A 21,552-nucleotide genomic window follows, 5' to 3' on the forward strand; every position below is an offset into this window, starting at 1 on the left:
GCAACACAGCAACGAGGCTTATCGTCAAAAGCAATAAGCCGAACGCGCGACGTCTCCTGCTAATTAGCATAATAAAAAGCAGTGGAGGCAGTGCATAACATTATCACTGTCGGCAGTCTAATAAAGTTTCAGAACTAGCGGCGTCATAACCGGCTGATATTTCGCGGCCGACAGGCGCTGCACCGGGCGAAAGGGGTTTTATTGTTCGGAACACGCGCGTCTACCCTTAAAATTACTAAAACCGAGGGGTGCATATAAAAGTTTCTCCGGGATCGACGATAAACCGTGGCCATTTTAAAGGCGAGCCTCTGATACCTCGTCGGCACGTGTGCGATGCCTATCATGTGGACAATCGACTGTGGGGGTGGGGACGAGGGGTTTGGGAAGCATTATTAACTCGTAAATAATCTATTCGGTAATACGGTAAGTGGCTGACGTTGATGAGACTGCGGCTCGGCGCGCGAGCAGAAAACGCGGCCTCGCCACCTGTGGCGTTTCGAGGCTTCGGAATAGCGGAAAAGGGGATGAAGGAGAAAGACGAAGGGGTGAACGACTGATAAGCGCATCCCTTAGACCTGCATACTTGGCGAGATTAGAGCATCAGTCCATTAAAACGATGCGTATTTATTAGTTCGTATTTATTAGACGCACAAGCGTACGTGCACGGTTTAATACATTTATCTTAATAAACATTGTTAGTTAAATTCAGTATTAATGGATTGTTTTGAATCGTGGAACTGTTAGGTCGTTCGGAAAGCCATTTCGTTTTCTCAAGGGCAAAATAAGGTCAATTTTTTAAATATTTTAAATAAGTTTTATGACATTCTGTTATATGATTTCTTGTTGATTTTTCGGGCAACTTAAAGATCCCATGCTCGTAAAATTTCTGGTTTTTATTAACAAAGAATTTTTACGACTTCATTTGAAATTACTCCGAATAAAGAATATTGAGAAAATAAAAAACAATGGTAATCTGATGGTACCAAAACCAAATTAATTTCTGAACGACCTGATATTTAGAACTAGAGTTCAACTCCCCTGTTCAGGGCCCACCACCTAAAGAACGAACCCTAACAACGGACCCCATTATTAACAGGATTCTTTCGTTTTCGTTTCAGGAGAGAAGCCGTACAAGTGCAGCTGGGAGGGTTGCGAATGGCGATTCGCGCGTTCCGACGAGCTGACACGCCACTATCGCAAGCACACCGGCGCGAAACCATTCAAGTGCCGGCATTGCGACCGATGCTTCTCCCGCAGCGATCATCTGGCTCTCCACATGAAGAGACACGTGTAATCGATCGTCTTGTAAGCGGTCGTCCACGCGGCGAGATGTGGTCCAGCTCCTAGCTGCCCGAGGACACCCGAACACAGTGACCAACAACAAAAAGCAGAAAAGAAATCCAGATGCAGCAGCAGCAGCAGTAGAAGCGACACCAACAACAACAACAGTAGCAGCAGGCTCCTCGTGATCGCGTTTCTTCCACGGATCCCCGACGATCCAGCCGGTGTCGATCGACCTGACGGTTTCGTCGGTGTCCAACGATCTAGCGTCTCCACAAAACAAAACTTGAAAGAAAGATCGATGATCCGCGAGGCGACCGGAAGTCGTCCCCCAGAGTCCGACTATCTCCCCCTGAGAAACCTAATCTAAACATCGCGATGGGAAATCGCTGTTACAACTCCCCATCCCCTCTCGCAGCTGAACTGATCCAGCTCCTCTTACCTTGAAGGGGAGCTGACGGTACTTGTTACGTTACACATGCCAAGAGGACATCAGGCTAGAGACACACGGTGGTCGTCTCGTCCGGAACTTTAATCACTGCCAATTCATTAAATTCTAAGATCAACGCTGTACGACTCTCACAGGTCTGGCGACTGCTGCGAGCGGGGATGGACGACGATGAGCATGATCGGGGCTCGCGCTATCCCCTAAACCGTCTGCCTCCCGCGGAACAGTCGAATCGGCGTGGATTGGCGGGAAACTCATTCTTCAAGATCCCGACGAAACCGTCGAGGAATCCCGGTTCACGAGGACAATAACGTCTGTCGGTGCCAAACGTTTTCCCCCTCTTCTTTTCCCCTCCGGGAAAAATCGAGGCTGGCTGGAGGACTCGATCCCAATAATCGAAACTCTCGCGAAGGGTCCGGACAAAATGGCCGGGCGAAGGGCGAGGTGGTAAAGGGGCGGAGGCTGTAATTGAATACGTGATTTCGGCCAGTTTCCGCGAGAGCAAAGTTTACCGCGCTAATCCCGAATTTACCGTGTGAATTATATCGCACGGGCCCCTCCGCTTCTCGACCCACCCCCGCGATTCCCGCGAGACCCTCCCCGTCGGCCCGTTTCCGTTCCGCGAGCGACAAACGAAAGGAAAAGGGAGAGATGTCCCGCGCCGCGTCGATTCGACCGTTCTCATCGAGACTAGAGCGATCCTCTCGAGGAAGAAGCGAGGAAAACGAGAAAAGGTAGGCGAAAACCACGGGTCTCCTTGGATTCTTCGTTCCTCGAGAGAAACGAGAAGATAAAGAGGAAAACACGGGGCTTGTTTCGTAGTGGCGCGCGTCCTATGGTTTTTAAATGGATAAAACGACGAAAATACGCAAAAAATATATACGGAATCTGACTTTGTACTTTTGTACGATTGCTTTGTTAGGCGACGTTCTCCTGTTGGTTTCCGCGGACATTGCGATCATATTTCACACACGAGTATAACGTACACAGACACACACTCAGCGCCGCTTAGGTGTAGGCGGAGACCGGGGGCGGGATTCTCGTCGGAGGCTCAACAGAAATAAATGAAGTATATATAAATATATATATATTTTTTAATATTCTCGTCTTACTCACCGAAACAATATATATATTATTACATAAGGGACAAAATAAACGGGCAACATTCCGCACAAAGCTCTAGAACCGTTTCCACGCGTCGGACCCGCCCCTTTGGCCCCGGCCACGCCTTCTGCGGCGCACGCGACGGTACGGAGGTGACGGGAAGCGAGCACGCGACTTCCAACTCGCGGATCATCGATTTATATAAACTGTTCAGAGACGGATTTCGGGGGTTGCGGCAATCGGGGAATCTCGGATCGCTCGTGCGACGGGAGAGAAAGTTTTTGGGGGTGGACAAGGTAGAGTAGTAATTATTTCTTTAGTGATTAAAAAAAAACCGACGAGCGAGCGTCGTCGGAGCGACTCGAGTCGCTCGCGAACAGAGAGAGACTAAAAAAGTATAGCGCCTCGCCCGAAGAGGCGCGCGAGCAGATGAATAAACAAACAAACACACACAACAACAAACAAAAAAAAAAACGAAGAGTAAAGGGAAAAAAAACTAAATTTTAAATGTTCAGTGGCCAAATAAATTAACTGATAACGCACGTAGAACGTAACGATACCGTACCTATTTGTAAGTAAGCCTGACTGATGTGTGTGCGACGAATCTAAAAGAGTGTCAGCTAGCGAGAGTGAGTGAGTAACGAGAGAGAAATTGCGTGGTCGCGCGTGCATGTGAGAGTGTTGTTCTTCTTCTATCACCATGTTTCTTTCTCCCGTTTAGTTTATGATTTTAGAGTTCTATTTCTTTTTTGCCATCTTCCGTTTCCTTCTCGAGAGAAAATGTGTTCCATAGCGTCGTTGATTGAGGGAGGGGAGACAGGGGGGTAGATCGACGAAAAGAAGAGAGACGCGAGGCGGGAGCTGATGAGTTTGTATATTGTGCAATTTCTATCGGTGTTTCATTATTTGTTACCATGTTCTCGGATAATTATGAATAAAGTAAATATTATATATATATAAATATAAATATAAATATATGCAGCATTTAGAGACAAGATCTAGGATAAATGGACCGCGGTGAGAGTGTGCGACGTGTGCGTGAGTGAGTCGTCGGATGTCTTTTTGATAGCCATATATTGCGAGGCGCTGTGAGCTAAAATAGCTCACAGCCCCGACCACACTTTCTTCTCTATATTTTTCTTTCCTTTGTCTGTGGTGGGCGGGAGGAAACGCTTATCTGAAAATTAGGCTCGTTGAAGCGTCGCGATCACCCCCTTGCGTTCGAATTTTTCCGCCATTTTTTACAATATTTCGTTTTACTTCATTGTTCTGATGATTTTCAGGTTTGAAAAACATCTTTGGGCGATTTGGTTGATTTGTGAGCAGGGATTGCCCTCTAGGGCATTGTTCCGGCTCTGTCAAGGCCGAAGGAGCAACAAAACCACGCCCCTTCAGAGTATATTCTGACTTCGTGTGTCTTACCTCAGCTGACAACTCACATCGTTTATTTTCATTTCTCTCTCTCTCTCTCACTTAATTTATGAAATAAATTTATTTAAAAAATCAGCAGAGGGTCACATGATGAAGCCACGCCTCTAGGGGGCGTTTCAACGTAATCTGGCTCCCAGCATTGTCCTCGAAGGCAATCCACGGTGCTCCCAAAACAAAAAGCACTCATAGTCCAGCGCCAATGGAATTAACAAACCAAATTCAATAAAAAGAAAATGGCGGAGGGAGGTACTCGTGACGATGGCGACCGTTCCGCGCGTTTCCATCCCGGCTACCATCGAGAATCCTGTAGATATAATATATATAAATAAATATATATATATATATATATATATAGATATACATAAATATATATTTAACGAACGTTCGAACGAAAAGGAACGCGAGTGCATTGTTTTAAACTCGAGAGTCGCGAAGCGAGATACGAAGTGTGTGGTAGGTGTGCGCAGGTGAGAGAGCATGGCACGCGCGTGTAATTAAATGTGTGGCTAGAGAGCGAGAGAGAGATGAAAAATGAGAATACTAGGAGAGAATAAAAACCGTGAAAGATGCAGGTAACGAAGCGAGAGAGAAAGGGAGTAAGAGAGCGGACACTTTAAGAATTAATAAATGGTAGTTAGAAGTTTAGATAGATAGATGGATAGCTAGACCGTTAGATAGACACGTTAGATAGGCAGACAAAATAGATCGACGAAGGGACGAGAGGGGAGGACGAACTGAACGAATGAATGAAAGTGAAAGAACGGGAGAGAATGTAAGAGAGAACAAGAAAACGAAAGAGCGAATGAATCGAAAAAATGAGGGGTGGGGGCGGGCAGTGTTAAAAAGAGTTATTATATATAAAAGAAAAAAAAGTCTATAAATATAGATAGGTGGATATACATAGATAGAGGTGTAAGTACCTAAGAAGAAACTCTAAGGAACCTTTTAGAAGAAGCTGTATCGTTGTACGAGGTAACGATAAGTGGACATAAGTGTTTTATGATACTCGCGTACAATAAGAAAGCCGGGAACGAAAACGGCCGGCGCGGTACGGGATTTAAGATTAGTAAGAAAGAGCAGCGAGAACGAGAGAAACGAAGGGAGGATACCAGGGGAAACCAGAGTGTGTATACATAGAGGATTAGGGGGTGCAGGGAGGTGGTGAAGACGATTGAGAGCAGGCGGGGGGTGGCGTGGATAAAACACGGACAGACAGAGACGCACCACGATTGTAATTGTATTATTGTGGTCTAAGATATTTTCAGTCATGTTGTATAGTAACTGTAAATTGCAGGACATTAAGTCGAGGCGCAGAAGCCGTGCGACAGAGAGAATGATCGTGTGCGTGAGAGATCGGGGGGAGAAAAGAGAAAATGGGGGATGATCGCGAGGGTAGAGCTAGACTGTGAATCTTCGCGTGCAAAAATGATAAGTGAAATTTATTTCTTCTGTTAAAACCGTTTCTATGAGTTGCTTGTAATATAACCGTGTCACTAACTTCTTCCTGTTTTCAATGTTAATATAATAACCGCATAAAATCCACAGTCTAGCGATCGCGAGGATGACGAGAGAGGCATAGCTTCGGGAACTAAATGCGAAACGAGACATCTGCGGATTTCGCGAAATTGTACAGAGTTCCGGTAAGAAACTAGATAGCTAGGGAGTCGAGGGGGAGGGCAATGAGGGTGCAAGTTTCCTTGTTTCGCGAGAGAGAAAGAGAAATGGGTAGTTGAAGTCTCTCGTGAGCGTTTAGCAGCCGGTTGGGTCGCGTTCGCGCGTTCTCAGCAGCGTCCGAGCTGCGAGCTCGACGAGGAAATTCGTTGCCGATGCCGGTGTTAATTGAATTAGCGGTTAAATTAATGCGGGCGATGATCGTCGCCCGCGACGCGATACTTTCGAGGCCAGTAAAACAAAAATGCGTTTCTAATAGATGGAGGGGAGAGAGGAAACGGTCGAGGAACGTGCAAGTCGGTTTGCGAAATTATTTCCACCCTGTACATGTAAATTTAATTGTATACTTGATTGACTCCCGTTGAACAGGTGTGAGGCTAGAGTTCCATTCTGACGGCGGGACCCATTGACACGGCCACTTCAATCATCATTTGGAACATTTATTTGTGCATTGCGATTCTCGGACTGAAATTGTCTGGTTTGTATGAAATAATATATCTTACAAAAATTAGTGGACACTTAAATTCTAGACTGTCGATTTTGCGCACTTCATACTCGAAACAGCGACATGATTAGAATTGAACGAATTCACGAATCTCGACGCACTCCTTTGAATTTATAATATTAAAATCATTAAAGTAAGAGTGGTTGAGAATTGTTGAGGGTGGCCGTGTCGGTAGTTCAGCGGTTATTCGGTAGGGAGTTACGTGATTAGGTGAAATTTACTAAATAATGGGAGAGGAACTGACTGTGGGAGGGTCCTATGTGTGATAAGAGACTCGAGCGCGAATGATAACGAGAGAGGGCGAACGTAGAATTGTCGAAGGGCGAACGAAGAACGCGTGAGAGAGCACAGAGAGAAAGTGAGAGCGAGCGAGCGAGCGAACGAGAAAAAGAGAGAGAGAGAGAAAAGTAAGAAAGGAAGAGAGTGTGAGGAAAGCACAGTGAAAAAACGCAGAGTCAAGAGATTACCTATATTTTTAAAAAGTGACCTTTGGCATTCAAAGACTTGTAAAAATCGTGCAACGAGTTAAGTAAAACAAAGAACAAAATGCAGAATCACGAGGGCGCAGTGTTATTAAGAGGCGTCCGTCCTTCTCCGTGTCTCTATTTCATCTTTACACGATGCAGCACATTGTACACCGACACAAAAACATACGTAACAAACGGTTCGGAAGGGAGAGAGGGGAAGAATCGCGAACGAATTGGTTCGAGAGTGAGAGACGCGATATAAAAAATGACACTGAAAGCAGTCGAGTATTTCTTTCGAAATCGAAAATTTCAAGCTGACACTAAACGTGGACCGATTATATATGCGTCTTTGGAAAGGGTTCGAGATGTGGTTAACGGATCATTATGTGGAACAGGATCCATCGATCACGATGAGGTATGTTGTCGAGACCCGAATCCTCAGCTACTTTAGTTCAACACAAAAAGGCAAACACAATTTTCAAACCTAGGTATGTACACGATCAACGATCCAATACAAACAACAGCTAGATCAACTTCCAAACATGAAGCTAGATATTGCTAAACTTTTCTGTAGAAATCCAAACCGAGCAACAAACATTAAAAACAACACGTTAACAAACCCGCCGGGTGTGTATCTTGGAAACTGAATCCGGCCAGTGATAACCCAGCGCAAAATTACCCAGGACGTTGACCCGACAACATGCCTCCACAAATCATCGAGACGGAGCCTGTTCTACATAATTACCCAGAAGATAATAGAATAGGACACCAGCGATGGAAACTCAACGAAGGAGGAACAAAACATCGTTACGACCAAGGGTAGAGCAGAACTCGGGGGTGGAGGATGCTGGGGTGGGGGTTTGGGAAGGGGAGGAAAGAGAGAGGCAAACAATGCATTCCGTAAAAAAAAACTCGCTTTACACGAGGCGCGCGCGAGAACCGTCGACGCTAGGATTCGTCGAATCATAGCGTATTCGGTCCGCCTCGAGGCCTAACAATACGAAAGAACCGAGAGACATTTTCGGCCGTGACTCGATCCTCGAGGTCTCTGCCGCAAGATCGTCATCGTTCCCAATGTTTCTGGAGCTTCTGGTTCCACTAGCAGAATCAACAAAGAAAAACGGCAGACAGAGAACCGGGAAAAGAGAAGACGTGTCTCGCGGCTCGAGCCTGGGATCGACCTCGAAAATAAAAATGGAAAACCAGCCAACAGTCACCGCATAGTCACTATTGTCATCCAAACACGATTTCATGGTAGGGTATAGAGTATTTTTAGGGATTTTATACAGGCATGCGACTGCGATCTATGTTTTAGCCCACGATTTAACATGTCGATTATTGACGTTTCTTCTTGTACGTAAACGAAAAATAAAAACGTGAATAAAAACGAACGGTGTGCTCTAGGTATATTTACTAATTATTATACGCAGTGGGGAGCGAGTGTGTGTGCATGTGTGTGAGTGAGTGCAATAGTTTTCTTTTTGTCCGAATACAACGGCGTGCGAGTGTGTCCTCCGGGTATGCGAGACCGTGTTTCGAGCGAATGCGATTTTTTCTGGGATTCTGTACCTCGTTGTGTATACACGTCTCTATTTGTATAATTGTGAATATTACCGTATTATGATAATGTGATTTATTAACGTGTGATCCTGCGCGCGGAACCACGCGGTGGAAGAAACTTCGAGTATTTTGTATCGCGAGAGGAGAGCGGAACGAGAGCGAACCACTGTGTGACAAGCGTGTTTAGGAGAGAAAGGGAATGAAATTTCAAGAGTCGGAGAGAACGTGTGAGAAAGAGAGAGAGAGAGAGCGTGAGAGAGAGAGAGAGACAGGAAGAGATTAAGCGAGGAGTCTTGTAATCGCAGCTTTTTTGCCGCTGGGGAATAGAATTATAATAAATGGAGGAATGAGCTTGCGCAGCCGTCGCTCCTTTCTCTCGGCGTCACTTCTTCTTCTTCTTCGTCTTCTTCTTTTTACTTGTTCTATTCTTCTATTTATAAAACGCTGTCGTCCGCTGTTCCTTCGGATTCTCGAAACGAGGTGAACGATACGTCGATTTGCTTAGGAATTTTGATGATTATTGCGTGTAGCGAAAATTGATTAGATCGATGAATAAAAAGAAAGAAACGCGACGGGAATATTAGGCTCCGGCGGCCATTTTGTCTGCTCGAAAGTCTATCACGCTGTTACTTGCTCGTTTTTACTTGTTCTCTTTTTAGCAAGCGTTCGGTTAGCTACGAAAAAAATTCTTAGATTGTAACGGGAGAGGATCTGTTGTGAAAAACGCACAATCCTACGGAATGTGATTGTATGTGAATGAGTAATGCTAATGATTGTCCATAAATTATTAATATTAGGTCTGGCGATCGATGATTTACTGCGATAATACCCAATTTGTTCTGTTCCACTAAAAGTATTTCGAATCCTTCGTCTGACACTATGTTTCTGTTCTCCTCCGACATTCTACACCGTATTTGCTAAAAATAAAATGCGAAAGACCATAGTTTACTTTGTTTTTTGTAACTGAACACGCTTCGGACACTATACGGGTCCCGAAATTCCTAATTTCTTCTCTCGATTCTCGTACTGTGTAATCTATTTTCTGAGGTTTCTCAGATTGTCGAAAGTATTATTGACGTAAACTAAACGCTTAGATACAGTCTGATTTATTACCAACGTTCACTGTCTTCGTTGTCAGCCGATGCTTAGACTTACCTCTGACAATTATACGTGGACAGTGCTCGTGTTTCCGTGCGAAAAGTCTCGACGTGAACAAAATAGCGTTTACATCTGAACGACGAGGATTGTGATACCAAAGATTGGTTACCCGTTTTCCCACCATATTTATCCTCTAAATTAGCTAAACGCACCCTTAATCAACCCTTAACCCATTTCGACCTGTACCATTTCGAACTGGTTCGGTCAGTCAATTTTTATGTCGATCATTTTCATTATAAACATAGTTGAAGTTGTTCTACGAAAATTATAAGAAAAATACAAAAAAAATATAAATTCATATAAGGGTTGCTGTGTTGTTTATACCTCCTACTTGAGCGAATACGTCGGAGAAAATTATTTTTAACCAGTAGGTCAAAATGGGTTGCATGTCAATGACTTAAAATTTCTCTTCTTTCCTCAATTCAATCGTGACGCTTTTAATTGAAAATTTTCTCGTTTTTTGGTAGGGAGAGGTTTTAATTTTTGCTGCACAGTTTGCAGTGAATAATTGCTGGAATTCGCAGGACTGTCTCGAGGTCGAAGGTCCTCGCGATTTTCCAGGGGAGAAGGGTTCGATTTTTCGGACAAGAGAACGCAACCCTTGGGTCGATCGTTCGTTCCCCGGATTATCGATCACCTCGTTGAGAAAACATCTCTCGACACCGCTCTTCTTGGGGCTGTCCGGCGATAGTTGATGCAGGGATTGTGTCGAGCCATCCCCCCGAACCCCGTGAAAACGTCCGCCCTTCTGGCCGGTCCGGTCGCTGTATAAACGCACCGGTCGCGTCCCACAGCATTGAGTGCACGCATACGCGTGCAAGCCCTCAGATTTATACAGGGTGTTCCATTAAACCCGTTGCAAACCGCTATCACGAAACCAGACAATTCTTTCCTTGAACTTCATCGTGCGTCGGGGTCTTTCACCGAAAAAAACGGGGATGTCTTCAATTTCCCGAAAAAACACGGGTAAGTTCTTGTGGGATTCAAATAGCTCGTGACAAACTGTACAGATTTTATTTAAAAAGTACTTCTATACATTCTTAATTCAAATTCTCTTCGAAGTTACTCAGTTTTTCAAGTACTATAAGACTACGTTCTAGTTCCGTGAAATAAATTGCCTCCAACCCCAGTTTTTCGCTCTGAAAGTAGAGACCCCTCCGATGGAGTTGAAACAAATCAGGTTCCTAGGTATTTAGAAGTATCCTATTAAATATTCTAAATATTTACAATATTGAGAATATCTATTTAAAAGTATCTGTATAGAGACGATTTTGTAGAGTTTCCGAGTAGCGATTTGTCAAGTTTGAATCACCCTGTAGAGGGCTCGCGCGATTAAGCGAGTACACGTTTTTTAAATTTAGGCGAGAGGAGAGTGAGCATGAGCGGATCGCGAAAGAGTGAGAGAGAAATAGAAAGAGTGTGCACACAGAGTTCTCATCGTCGAACACCCTCGACGGTCGTCCGCGGATTTAATGGCGGCGGATCGGGTTGTATTGTATACGATTACCAGGGAAACCTGTCCTCCGACGATTCTCTCAGTTTCGTGGCAACGAGTGGACAGTGAACATTGCCGAACGGGGAGAGGAACGAGCAACCAGACATCCTTCCAGAACTATCGGGACTAATTTACTTCGGCGAAGGTCGAGGATCTTCCCGCCAATTTTCAAATTCTCTGGAGACTCGACGTTTTGTATAATGGTGTAGCGAGCGCTCGTCTAACGAGTTTGTAGGTGATCACATGTGATATTTGTATCGGCTATTATTATAATATATATATACGAATATATGCAGAGGGTGGTGAGCACTGTATGCAATCCGGAGTGGGCCGATTGTGCTTCGGAAAATTATTGATAGGGCTTGCAATTTTTGTATCATTTTAAAGAGGTACGGATTCTTTTATTGTTGCACATAATTAATTCCTGCCTGACATATTCTTTTCCTGGTTTGCGTTTAATAACTGGAAGTTACATAAATATCCTCTGTTTCCATGAAAAGTAATTATCGAGGTACAGACTTCAAAAATGAAAAATGTACCAAATGAAAATATATTTCAGTATAATTTTCGAGTCCATATAAAATGAGTAACCTTGCTGAATCATGACGTCAATCAATTCCAAAAAATGAAGCTTTTAACATCCTCTAAAAAATTCAATTCTCTCTCTACCAACTAATTTTCTCGAGTAAAATCTTCGACATTCCTCTCGCAGCAACGACAGCTCACCACCCTCTGTGTATACTACTTAAATGTAAATGTATATTAGAAGTACTCCGTTAGGATAAAAGCTAGCGGTTAGACGAAAGGCGAAAACTAAGAAAAACCTGAGAGAACATCGGAAAAATGAGGAAGATCGAGGCAAACAGAGAATCGAGCCCCGTTTATCGAAACTCCCGCCAGAAAGATAAATCAAAGAGGCTCTCTCGCTCCGTAAAAGACGCCTAATCGTTCTGTACACGTACGCAGGCCTACTCGCCGATCCTGAAGACGAATAGGGCAGCGACACGAGACGCGAGGATCCATCAGCCTCTCGAAACCTTTTAGCACGAGTTCTCGTTATATTTCGGCTACAACGATCTCGAAGAGCAGTCTCTTCGAACGATTTCACACGAGGAAATCCGGCGAACTCAGTTTCGACATGTGGAATTCATTGCCGATCCTAAAATGCTCCCTGAGTAGCCATTTGTTTCTTGAAGCTGACGTTATTGGTCCTCAAAGATATCGAGCAATCCTGGTTTTTCTTGACGATGATATTTTTCCTTTAACTTTGCTGTTTCAGTCTCAATACAAATTGGTTTTATTTTATATAAATTTTTCAGACGATGCTTTCTTGAACGCTTCTCGTAAAATTATTCGCCAAGTTTGCTCGCAGTTTTCTCAATTTTTCTATGAAATTCATGTTAATGAATTCTGGTTGAAACCTTCGGGAAGAGTCCGATTCGATAGTACATCTCGAAGGGTTAATCGATATGCAGGGAAGGTGTTCCTGTTTCTCCGTTCAATATTCAAAATTCGCCGGAGGTATGAAAATTTCTGTGTGAACAGGGATCTGTTCGAGGCGATTGAATCGCAGATTCCAGGTGGACGGAAGGAGTTGGCTCTGGCAAAAATGAGCGAGCCAATCAGCGCAGCCCGATTCCCTTTTTTCCTTGTTTTTCTTCTTCTTCTCTTCTACTTCTTCTACCACTTTTCACCCGGCTGCTCTCGGTTCGTCCGCGTTTTCCGGAAAGGAAAACCGAGCGAATCGTGGGCCGGACTGTGCTCGTGTATGAGAGAAAGAGAGACCGCGACTGTGCGTGCACGTGCGTTCCGAACAAAGATGTACAAAGGAGCAGAGGTGCGTGAAATTGAGTCGAGCACAGGTGTGTACAGTGTACACAGGTCTGAGAGAATCAAATCGATCATTTCCAAAAGAAAATGAGAGCGACAATGATCCAAGGGAAAGATGAAACGGCGTCCGACAAGAAAGAAGTCGCCCCGAATTTTCATTGATTTCCTCCTCGTCGAAGTCTTAATTAACTTTACCGCTAGTTAACGCTGCGTAAATACTATTGTCGTTTACTTAACATTTACAAGCATCTATGTTTGCACTATGATTTTTCATTGTTCATCATTTGACTATTGTACAGAGAAGATTTTATTCATGTGATAAGCTAGTGCGGCTCGTTTTGTAAAAAGCGTTTCAATTTCGATGATCGATCGATTGGCGTATATCGAGCGAGCATTCTTCTACGGAGGATTTATTGAAAAGAGAGAGAGTGAGAGAGTGAACTACTCGAGATTATGTGTGCACGAGAAAAATCGCTGACCGATCGATGGGAACGTCGATGAAAATCGTTGTTTCCTTTTTTCACGGAGATAATATTTTCAGAACAGTCCGATAAACACTCGTTGCTTTTCTGATTTTATTCGACGAACACTATTGCTCCGGGTATGCGTATAGATCGTCGTTCCCATCGGTTGCGTAATTTGTTGTCTGCCTAGAGATTTTTTGCGTTAACGAACTGGCGCACGCTTCTTATTCGGCTGACGGAGCGACCGGGCCGGCCGCGCTTTGTAAATAATTCATTAATAAACAAATTTCTCATCGTGCTTGAGTGAGCTTGTTTTCAACACTGAAGCCCTCCTTCAGCGGATGTCTTTCACTCGATCGTGGATTCAGGATCGATCGGTGGGAAATCGATTGGTTGCTCGGGGTCTCGGATCAATGGGTCTTTATGCAGAATTAAAATTGTCTGATTGCAAGACACAGATCCTTTCCTTATATTCTTTCATTCGTTCGAACGTTTCAAATTTTATCTTCTCATTTCTGCCGTAAATGTATAATCTCCTGAACCATATTAAATTAATTTTTAGGTACCAAACATTTTTGCAAATGTAGTATTCTAAATCATTGAATTTTATCGTTGAATCATTGAAAGTCAACCCGAAGCACTCAAAGCTATTTTAACTCGAAAATTAAACATTTCTTCGGACCTAGAATAGATAATTCCATTCTTTACTAAATTCTTTTTGTGTGAACATGAAATTGATATAATACTAAGTAAGTAATTGATTAGATACCAATATGAATTGAAGAGGGTGGTTTGTTCTACTAGGGTGGACGACCTCGAGCCGCCAAAAAATGTAGTTCCACCATCAGACATCATCATGCTAAGCGAAACTCCAGGTCTGATCGAGTTCTAGGTGAATTTGTTAATATTTGTCGATCCTATATTCGCTTGGGATCGTTAGCGGCACGAATCGATAGCATTCCCTTCGATTCTATAATTTCCTAGGATTATAATTAGGAAAGAATTAGCGCCCGGAGCCGGCCCATCTTTCGTAACGGTTGCATAGCTTTCACGATAGTCATTTCTCGTTTCTACGCGGTCATACGCACGCGATGCCCGAGGTCGACGATCTTTCTTCGCTGTAATTTCTGGAAGAGAGAAACGGCGGGAATGGCCGAGTGAAAAACAGGCCACTCGGGACGGTCAGGAATTGTTTCGCGTAAAAAAATCATACTCGGCTCGTTTCCGCGAGGATTATGCTTGCTGCGGAACCATTCGCTTTACATTATTACTCCCGCTATTTTATTCGTTTCGCGGATGCGGTCGCTGTTCTATGCGAGTTATTTGCGTGAAAATTGCAAGAAACGAAATTTCCTTAATGCGTTAAGTGGTAAAACTCCATCCTAAAAATTCTCACTAAATCGGAGTAATTTAATCAATGTGAAACTGAAACTTCATAATTCAAATTCATCACAGTGAGTGCTACTGGAATCTTTTTACATTCCGAAAATACATACTAGATAAGTTAAAATTGATCATAGTAGATATTAAAGCTGGCTACTTTAATCCGTTCGCATATTAAAAATAGTAATCAAATTCCATTCGAATATATCACGATAAAAATGAATTTCTGAATCTTCTAAATGTAATTCAGGAAACTGAGAAATTAAAAAATTGACTCCAGCTGCACAGAAAGAATTGCATTGTCCAAAAAATTCTTAACCACATGAAACTTTAAATCTGCATTGAATTCTGAATGTTCCCGAAAGAAATTCCGTCTAGTAACCAACAATTTCGCAAGAGAAGCTCGGAAGGCGTCACAGCAGCAACGACGTCACTCGAGTTGGTCTTCGTGGGTGGAAACAACCCTCGAGAAGGGGGTGAAGGTCGTTGGCCACCTCGGGATCGCGTAAAAATGGATAGGCGAGCGACTGAGCAGAGAGACAGTGAAAGAGAGAGAGCGAGAAAGATTGTGAATGAAAGGGAAACCGGGGCGGGGGGCGAGGATGTAAGGGAGTGTGAGAGAAAGCTAGAGAACGGGGGCGGAAGAGCAAGAGGAGGGTGTGTGTGAGAGCGAGAGTGAACGAGGGAATTGAATGAGCCGTATGCAAAAAGGGAGGAAGAAAGTTTTCGAGTGATCTCGTGTGCTCTAAGTGTTCTGCGCATTCTGTTTGTGAGAATGAATGGAACAGAGGAAGAGAGAAAGAGAGAAAGAGAGAAAGAGAGAAGTTGAGGGGCTGAGAAACCCGCCTCGCAGCACTATATTCCTCTTGATTCTTTTCTTTCCTCTCTTGGTGGCTCTTCGAACACCGTAGCGTACTCTAAATATCGTTATTTTTTAAGAAGAATTACAGGAAGACGAAGCGAAAAAACGATATTGAAAAGAAATATATATATATATACATATAATATTATATATATTTATTTTCTAAGATATAATATATATATATCAATCTATATGTATATGAGATTATGATAATGCACAAACTGTAATTATATGTACATGTATATTAATTAATCTTGATCTAAAGGGGATGAGTAGCGAGTGCGAGCAAGAAAGATGGAAACCTTTTGTGGAAAAGGGACAACGTTTGATAAAAGGGTTTTTGCGGGAGGGAGGAAAAGGGAAAAGGGCGAAGTGTCGGCGAGGATGAGAAAGGACAGAGTGTGTTGCGACTGTAGGTGTGTGCAAGTGAGACGGAGCGCGAGAGAGAGAGAAAGAGAGGATATTGCATGTGTGTGCTACGACCGCGTATAAAAGTAACTCTTCGTGTTTGACGAAGGGCGGCTGCGGAGAAGAATGGGGCGGGGGGCTTGCGGCCGCTGTAACCTCATCTTTCATGAATAGCTTGTATTTCTGCTCAGTGCAAAATAAACGTACGTTCCTGTTGAAAAAAAGGAGAAAAAGAGATACGATCTCCTGTCTCGTCTTCTTCTTCTTCTTCTTCTTCTTATATTTATTCCGTGGATCCCTTCAAACTCCCCCATGGAGGATGATCTTCCGGTTCGGATGGAGTTACGAGGTTTTGGGGAACGGGACCAGGTGAGTATTTTTGCATGAGAATTCACCGGAACGGCGACTTTCTGGAACGGTATTGGCGTTTTATTGAATGTTGATTTTGCGACACTTCTCGGAAGGATTTGTTTTAGGAATTTTTCTAGTGAAGGTAAAGAGAGAGAGAGAGAGAGAGAGAGAGAGAGAGAGAGAGAGAGAGAGAGAGAGAGAGAGAGAGAGAAACAGATACTTCACCCTTAGTCAATGTTATAATAGCAATTACAGCTGGCAAGATACAGGGGAGAATTTAATCATTCCTGTTGAGGTTGTTACTAATTGTTACTACTCCACAGTGTCTTCGACATTGCAATGTAAAGTTAGTTTCCATTACAACAACTCCGTAAGAATTCAATTTAAACGAATTAAGTGACCTGTTGCACTTTGCAGTTCACGTCGACAGTCCCCTTAAGGTATAATTATAAAACTCAATGGAATCGCGATACTGTTATTTCTTAAAATAATTATAACTTCGCTTGGAACCAATGCCAGAATACGAACAATGATGCCTTTCGTAAAATTCCAAGAAACTTACTGGAATTATAAAGAACTGAATGAACAAACTCCACACTGTGTGGGTGAGGAAGTTTCAATGCTCGCGATACAGACCATCAAAGTAAGCAAAACTACATCGTTAAAAAACAGTGTGCTGGATCAAAACCCGAAAAAGCCCATAAACGTCTTAGTAAGGACATCAAACACGTTCTGCCCGCCCTAAAACAATCACTCAAACACCCGTGCACCCATAAACTCCCAACTAAAGCCATCGCTGACGTCTGAAACGACCCAAAGATCCCGCCCACGTGAGGCCCCAAGAAGAAGCCCCCGCGTCAGAAAACCCCATAAACCGAGGTGATCGCAGGAACACGGGATCCCCTGACCTTTAGTCGAGGGGTGAGCGTGTTAAAACCATCGTCCACCCCCGCCTCGCCATAAAGGAAAAGATATACGACGGCAGCTTTTCATCCATGTTATCGCGTTACATTCGCTGCGAGATATTCATGGCGTGCAAATAAGTGTATCGACTCTGCGCGCTCGGGGGACGGAACAAAGGCCAATGATCAGTCGTTCCGCGACACATAGACACAAATGTAGCACGGACATTCTCGCACATATGCGAATTGCCTGGGCAGGTTGTAGTCTGACGGCGATATCGTCCCTAAAACTATAACTCCGATGCCGATAGCCGTCGCAGGAGGACGTTCACGGCGTTTTGTCATCATAAAGCGTTTCATGGGAAATTATAATGCGCTCCGGCCCCGTGGGGGGCGTCTCCGGCCTACGTCCAGATACGGAACTATTCCCGGACGAAATATAAAGGGGCGTGCGAGCTGCGCTTTTCATCCGATCGGACCATAAACGACATTTTTACTGCCCCTACACTTCCTTATTTTTTCCTGCCCCCGTTGCACACACCCCGTACGCCATTTTCCAGCGCGTTCCCCCGTGGCCGAGGCCGTTCCATAGTGCACTGTAGCCTGAAACGTATCTTTAAGGGGAAAAATTATTTGTTATTTATTCGTTGACTTATTTACTAGCGTGTTTTGTAGGTTTATCTATCGACGTATTCATTGACTTATTTAAATAATTTTATGATATTTTAGAGATATTTTTTAACTTGAGAAAAGAAAGGGGAAAAACATGGAAAATTCAACAACTGACTTTTTTCACCTTTTCAAGCCAGTCCAGAAAATTTCAGTAAATCAGTATCAATCTGCCAGCTGGCTAAACCATACATGGTACCTGTAAGAATGCCCAGGTGCAATTTCACGGATTTTTAACGATCCGTGCCAGCAGCGTGCGTCGTTGATCAATACCTCGTCGCTCGGCATGCCCGACACGCGCGCGTTTTTCTCCGTTGATTTAATTAGGGTCGAATTAATTAGTTCGCTGGAAAAGTCACTTCTGGAATATTAATTCGGCCACGACGGTGACTCTGTCTTTCCCTCTCTAGATAGTACCTGAAGAAGCCTGCTATCGGAGGAATGTAGAGTGCTGTTAAGGCGAGTCCGCGAATCGGCAAAGAATACCGGAGCTGTGTCAAGAGGATTAACTACGCGGACGCAGCTCCTCTGACAAGTTTAATCGATAGAGACCCGGATAAGTAGAGGAGTTCTGTGCATGAGGATCTTGATTCCGACTATTGTGCTCAAGGCCGAGTACTTGTCGCTGAGATACGCGAGACGGTGAAAACGGAATCGTATCATGGACGAGCGCCTGCGATAAGGCTACCGGTTCGACGAGCAGCTGCGGTTGCCTGCTACTTAGGGTTCGTGCTTTATAACAGAATACGCAATTCTGTGCATATTACTTAGTACGAAGTTTATAGAATTTTCTAAAACATATTCTTCTTTATTTTTTCTTATATATATTTAGTCAATAAAAAGTGTGTTTGAATAAAACCCATTTAATTAAACAATATTTTAAATCACAGGTTGCAATTTGTGTAGAAAAATTTTCTAAAACATCGTCCATATGTTTCATTAATTTTTGTTTGGTTGTTACATTTATTTAGTCAATAAGAAGTGACCTAGCTCTGTTTGTTTGTATAAAGCCCATTTAATTAAACAATATTTTAAATCACACGGTGCAATTTATGTAGAAAAATTTTCGAAAACATCGTCCATGTTTTTCATTAGTTTTTGTTTGCATGTTATATGTTTGCTTATTGTGTATGTTTAATTTTAGAAAACTTTTAAAGCATAGGTAGCAATTTCTACACAAAAATTTTATAAAAAAATATCGAAGCGAAATATTGCACACGCGAATTTCGACAATAAATGGCACCATTTATGGAGAGAGCGTATACAAACTCGCACGAAAATGCAGAGTCGCACAGGAAAGGAGATCCATCCGGACCCAAAGAAACCGTATTGAAATCAGCAAGTTTCCCTTGAAATCCGACGATAAAAGGCATCCCCGGTTATCCCTTTACCTAGTCGCCGGTCATTCGTCGTATCCTCTCGAGCGGTAGTTCTTTAGTTTCAGAGTATCCGGATTGGTCGAAGTGGCTCGGATTAAGCGAATCCGGCTCCCTAGACGCAAGCCACTCTTCCTTCTTTTCCCCGTTGCCTTGGCTCTGCGAAAAAGGAGAACGTTCCAAGGTTTTACCTCTTCGCCGGAGCTATATTTTTCTTGCAGCTCGCTGCTTCGTCCGGCTACCGTGATCCTCAAAGGGGATACACCCCGAAATTTTCAAGCGATTCCGCATTAGCCGCGGTCGCAACTCTTCCGCGATCCTGACAGATTAATTGGCCACGCGATCTTTCCTCGTTCCCCTTTCACGAGACGATCGACGTTTCTTTCAAAGAGAAGTCCTAGATAAATCTTTAAAAATACTGCGATTCTCGAGAGAGAGAGAGATTCCGAGCGACGAATTGCGTATCCTGAATGGAAGTTTTGCATTCGTAGCCGGTGGCCTTGGGCTCTGAAATTTCCACGGACCAGGCCGGGACTCGGGTTACCCGTTCGCTCGGGGCGAGAGGAGTTTCCGGGACTACGATACGCGGCGGCAGTTTCAGAAGATGAAGAGCAATGGAAAGTTTGGAGAGCGGATGCCCGCGTTTCGCAGCGCCTCCTGTAAAATTGTAATTTAACGTGTACCCGGGGAAAATATACCGCGCGCCTTAATCAACGTGAACGCCCGCGCGTTCGAGAAATGAAAAATCGAGGAGGAATATTTCGCTCGGGGAACACCTTCCGCGAAGCCATTCCTTCGCGCGGCTTAAGAACGTCGATGGACCGACGAAGAAAGCCAGAGAAAAATCGCGTGGCCAATTAATCTTGTTCTTCATAGTCCCTGGTACATTAGTCTCATTGTAATTGAAGAATACAGCGGCCGTTTTTGGCTGGTACATTCTACTTGACTGGAATAGGTACCTTGACATACACTCCTCAAAAGAATTAAGGGATCACCTCTGCGAACTCGAAAAATTGCTACTAGTGTACATGATCATAACTCCGGCCAGAATTGCTGTATCGATATCGTTAAACAATGGTTTGAAAGCGTGAAACCTCTAGTTTCGGATGCTCTGTTTCAAATTGTTGCTATATTGGTTTTTTACAAAGTTATAGCGAGATAAAAACAACATTGACGGTTAACAAAAATTTTGTGCATCTTTGTAACATCACGCGGGGAGAAACAAATTTTTTTGATAAATCGCGTTAATATCATTTGGAAGGGCTATCGATTATTGTGCGATTTTTTTTATTCAAGTTATTCAACATTGAAGTAAGTGTTGGCTTCGTAACTTGAACTGGCTCCAGAAAGCGAAAAAATTATCGTAGAGTCTTGTGCAAAAAAGCAATAGAAAGAGCGTTTTCTTTTTCTTCAAGGCACTTCTTTTGTTTTTTCAATTTCATTAACATGTATGTATGTGAGTGTGTGTGACAGTGACTACTTAATTCAAAATTTTAATAACGCGTGTTACCACCTCGTTTATGAATAACACACACGCCTTTTGTGTGTGTGTAAAAAATCAACATAGCAACAATTTGAAATAGAGCATCCGAAACTAGAGGTTTTACGCTTTCAAACCATTGTTAACGATATCGATACACCAATTTTGGCCGGAATTATGATCATGTAAATTAGTAGCAATTTTTCGGGTTCGCAAAGGTGATCCCTTAATTCTTTTGAGGAGTGTATTGTAGGAAAACTATTCGGACAGTCTTAAAAGGACGATATTTCTTTCCGCAACATGTTTCACAGTATGTAGATGAGCTTTCAGAGAAAATTTCCCACAAAGGGTTTAATTAAGAAATTCTAAAAAGCGTCCTACCCTGCAGGAAACCACAGCAGAGTCTCCTTGCCCCATAAGGTCAGATCCATCCACTATCACGTAGAATAGTGTGTCTAGCTGTCTCGGGAGCTCGTCGGTGCGTATTAACTCGACATCGGAATACGAAGAGGAACAGAGCGAGTGTCGTGTGTACGTCGAAGGCGTGCCTCGGCCTCGGAGGCAGCTGGGAGATGGGATCCCGAACATCTCAATGGGATGGGTGTTGGATGCCGCAAACTTGCAGACGAACGAGCCGAGAGAGAGACAGAGAGGGAGGAAGGGAGAGAGAGAAGGAGATAGTGTTCTCCATCCCCTTGTCGCCGGTG

At 43.6% G+C, this 21,552-nt stretch overlaps 1 protein-coding gene across 3 annotated transcripts in view; it reads left to right on the top strand.

Moving 5' to 3' along the window:
• LOC143212017 (Krueppel-like factor 6) overlaps positions 1-16,633 on the top strand; it is a 378,041-nt gene extending 361,408 nt beyond the window's left edge. For all 3 annotated transcript variants that reach the window (XM_076430267.1, XM_076430268.1, XM_076430269.1), the window contains one exon: positions 1,119-16,633. In XM_076430267.1, the coding sequence (XP_076286382.1) occupies positions 1,119-1,294 (176 nt within the window). In that variant the 3' untranslated portion in view covers positions 1,295-16,633. The remainder of the gene's footprint in view (positions 1-1,118) is intronic.
• Positions 16,634-21,552: the final 4,919 nt, after the last annotated feature.

The sequence above is a fragment of the Lasioglossum baleicum genome, chromosome 9, assembly GCF_051020765.1.
Source record: "Lasioglossum baleicum chromosome 9, iyLasBale1, whole genome shotgun sequence".
NCBI classification, from domain to species: domain Eukaryota; kingdom Metazoa; phylum Arthropoda; class Insecta; order Hymenoptera; family Halictidae; genus Lasioglossum; species Lasioglossum baleicum.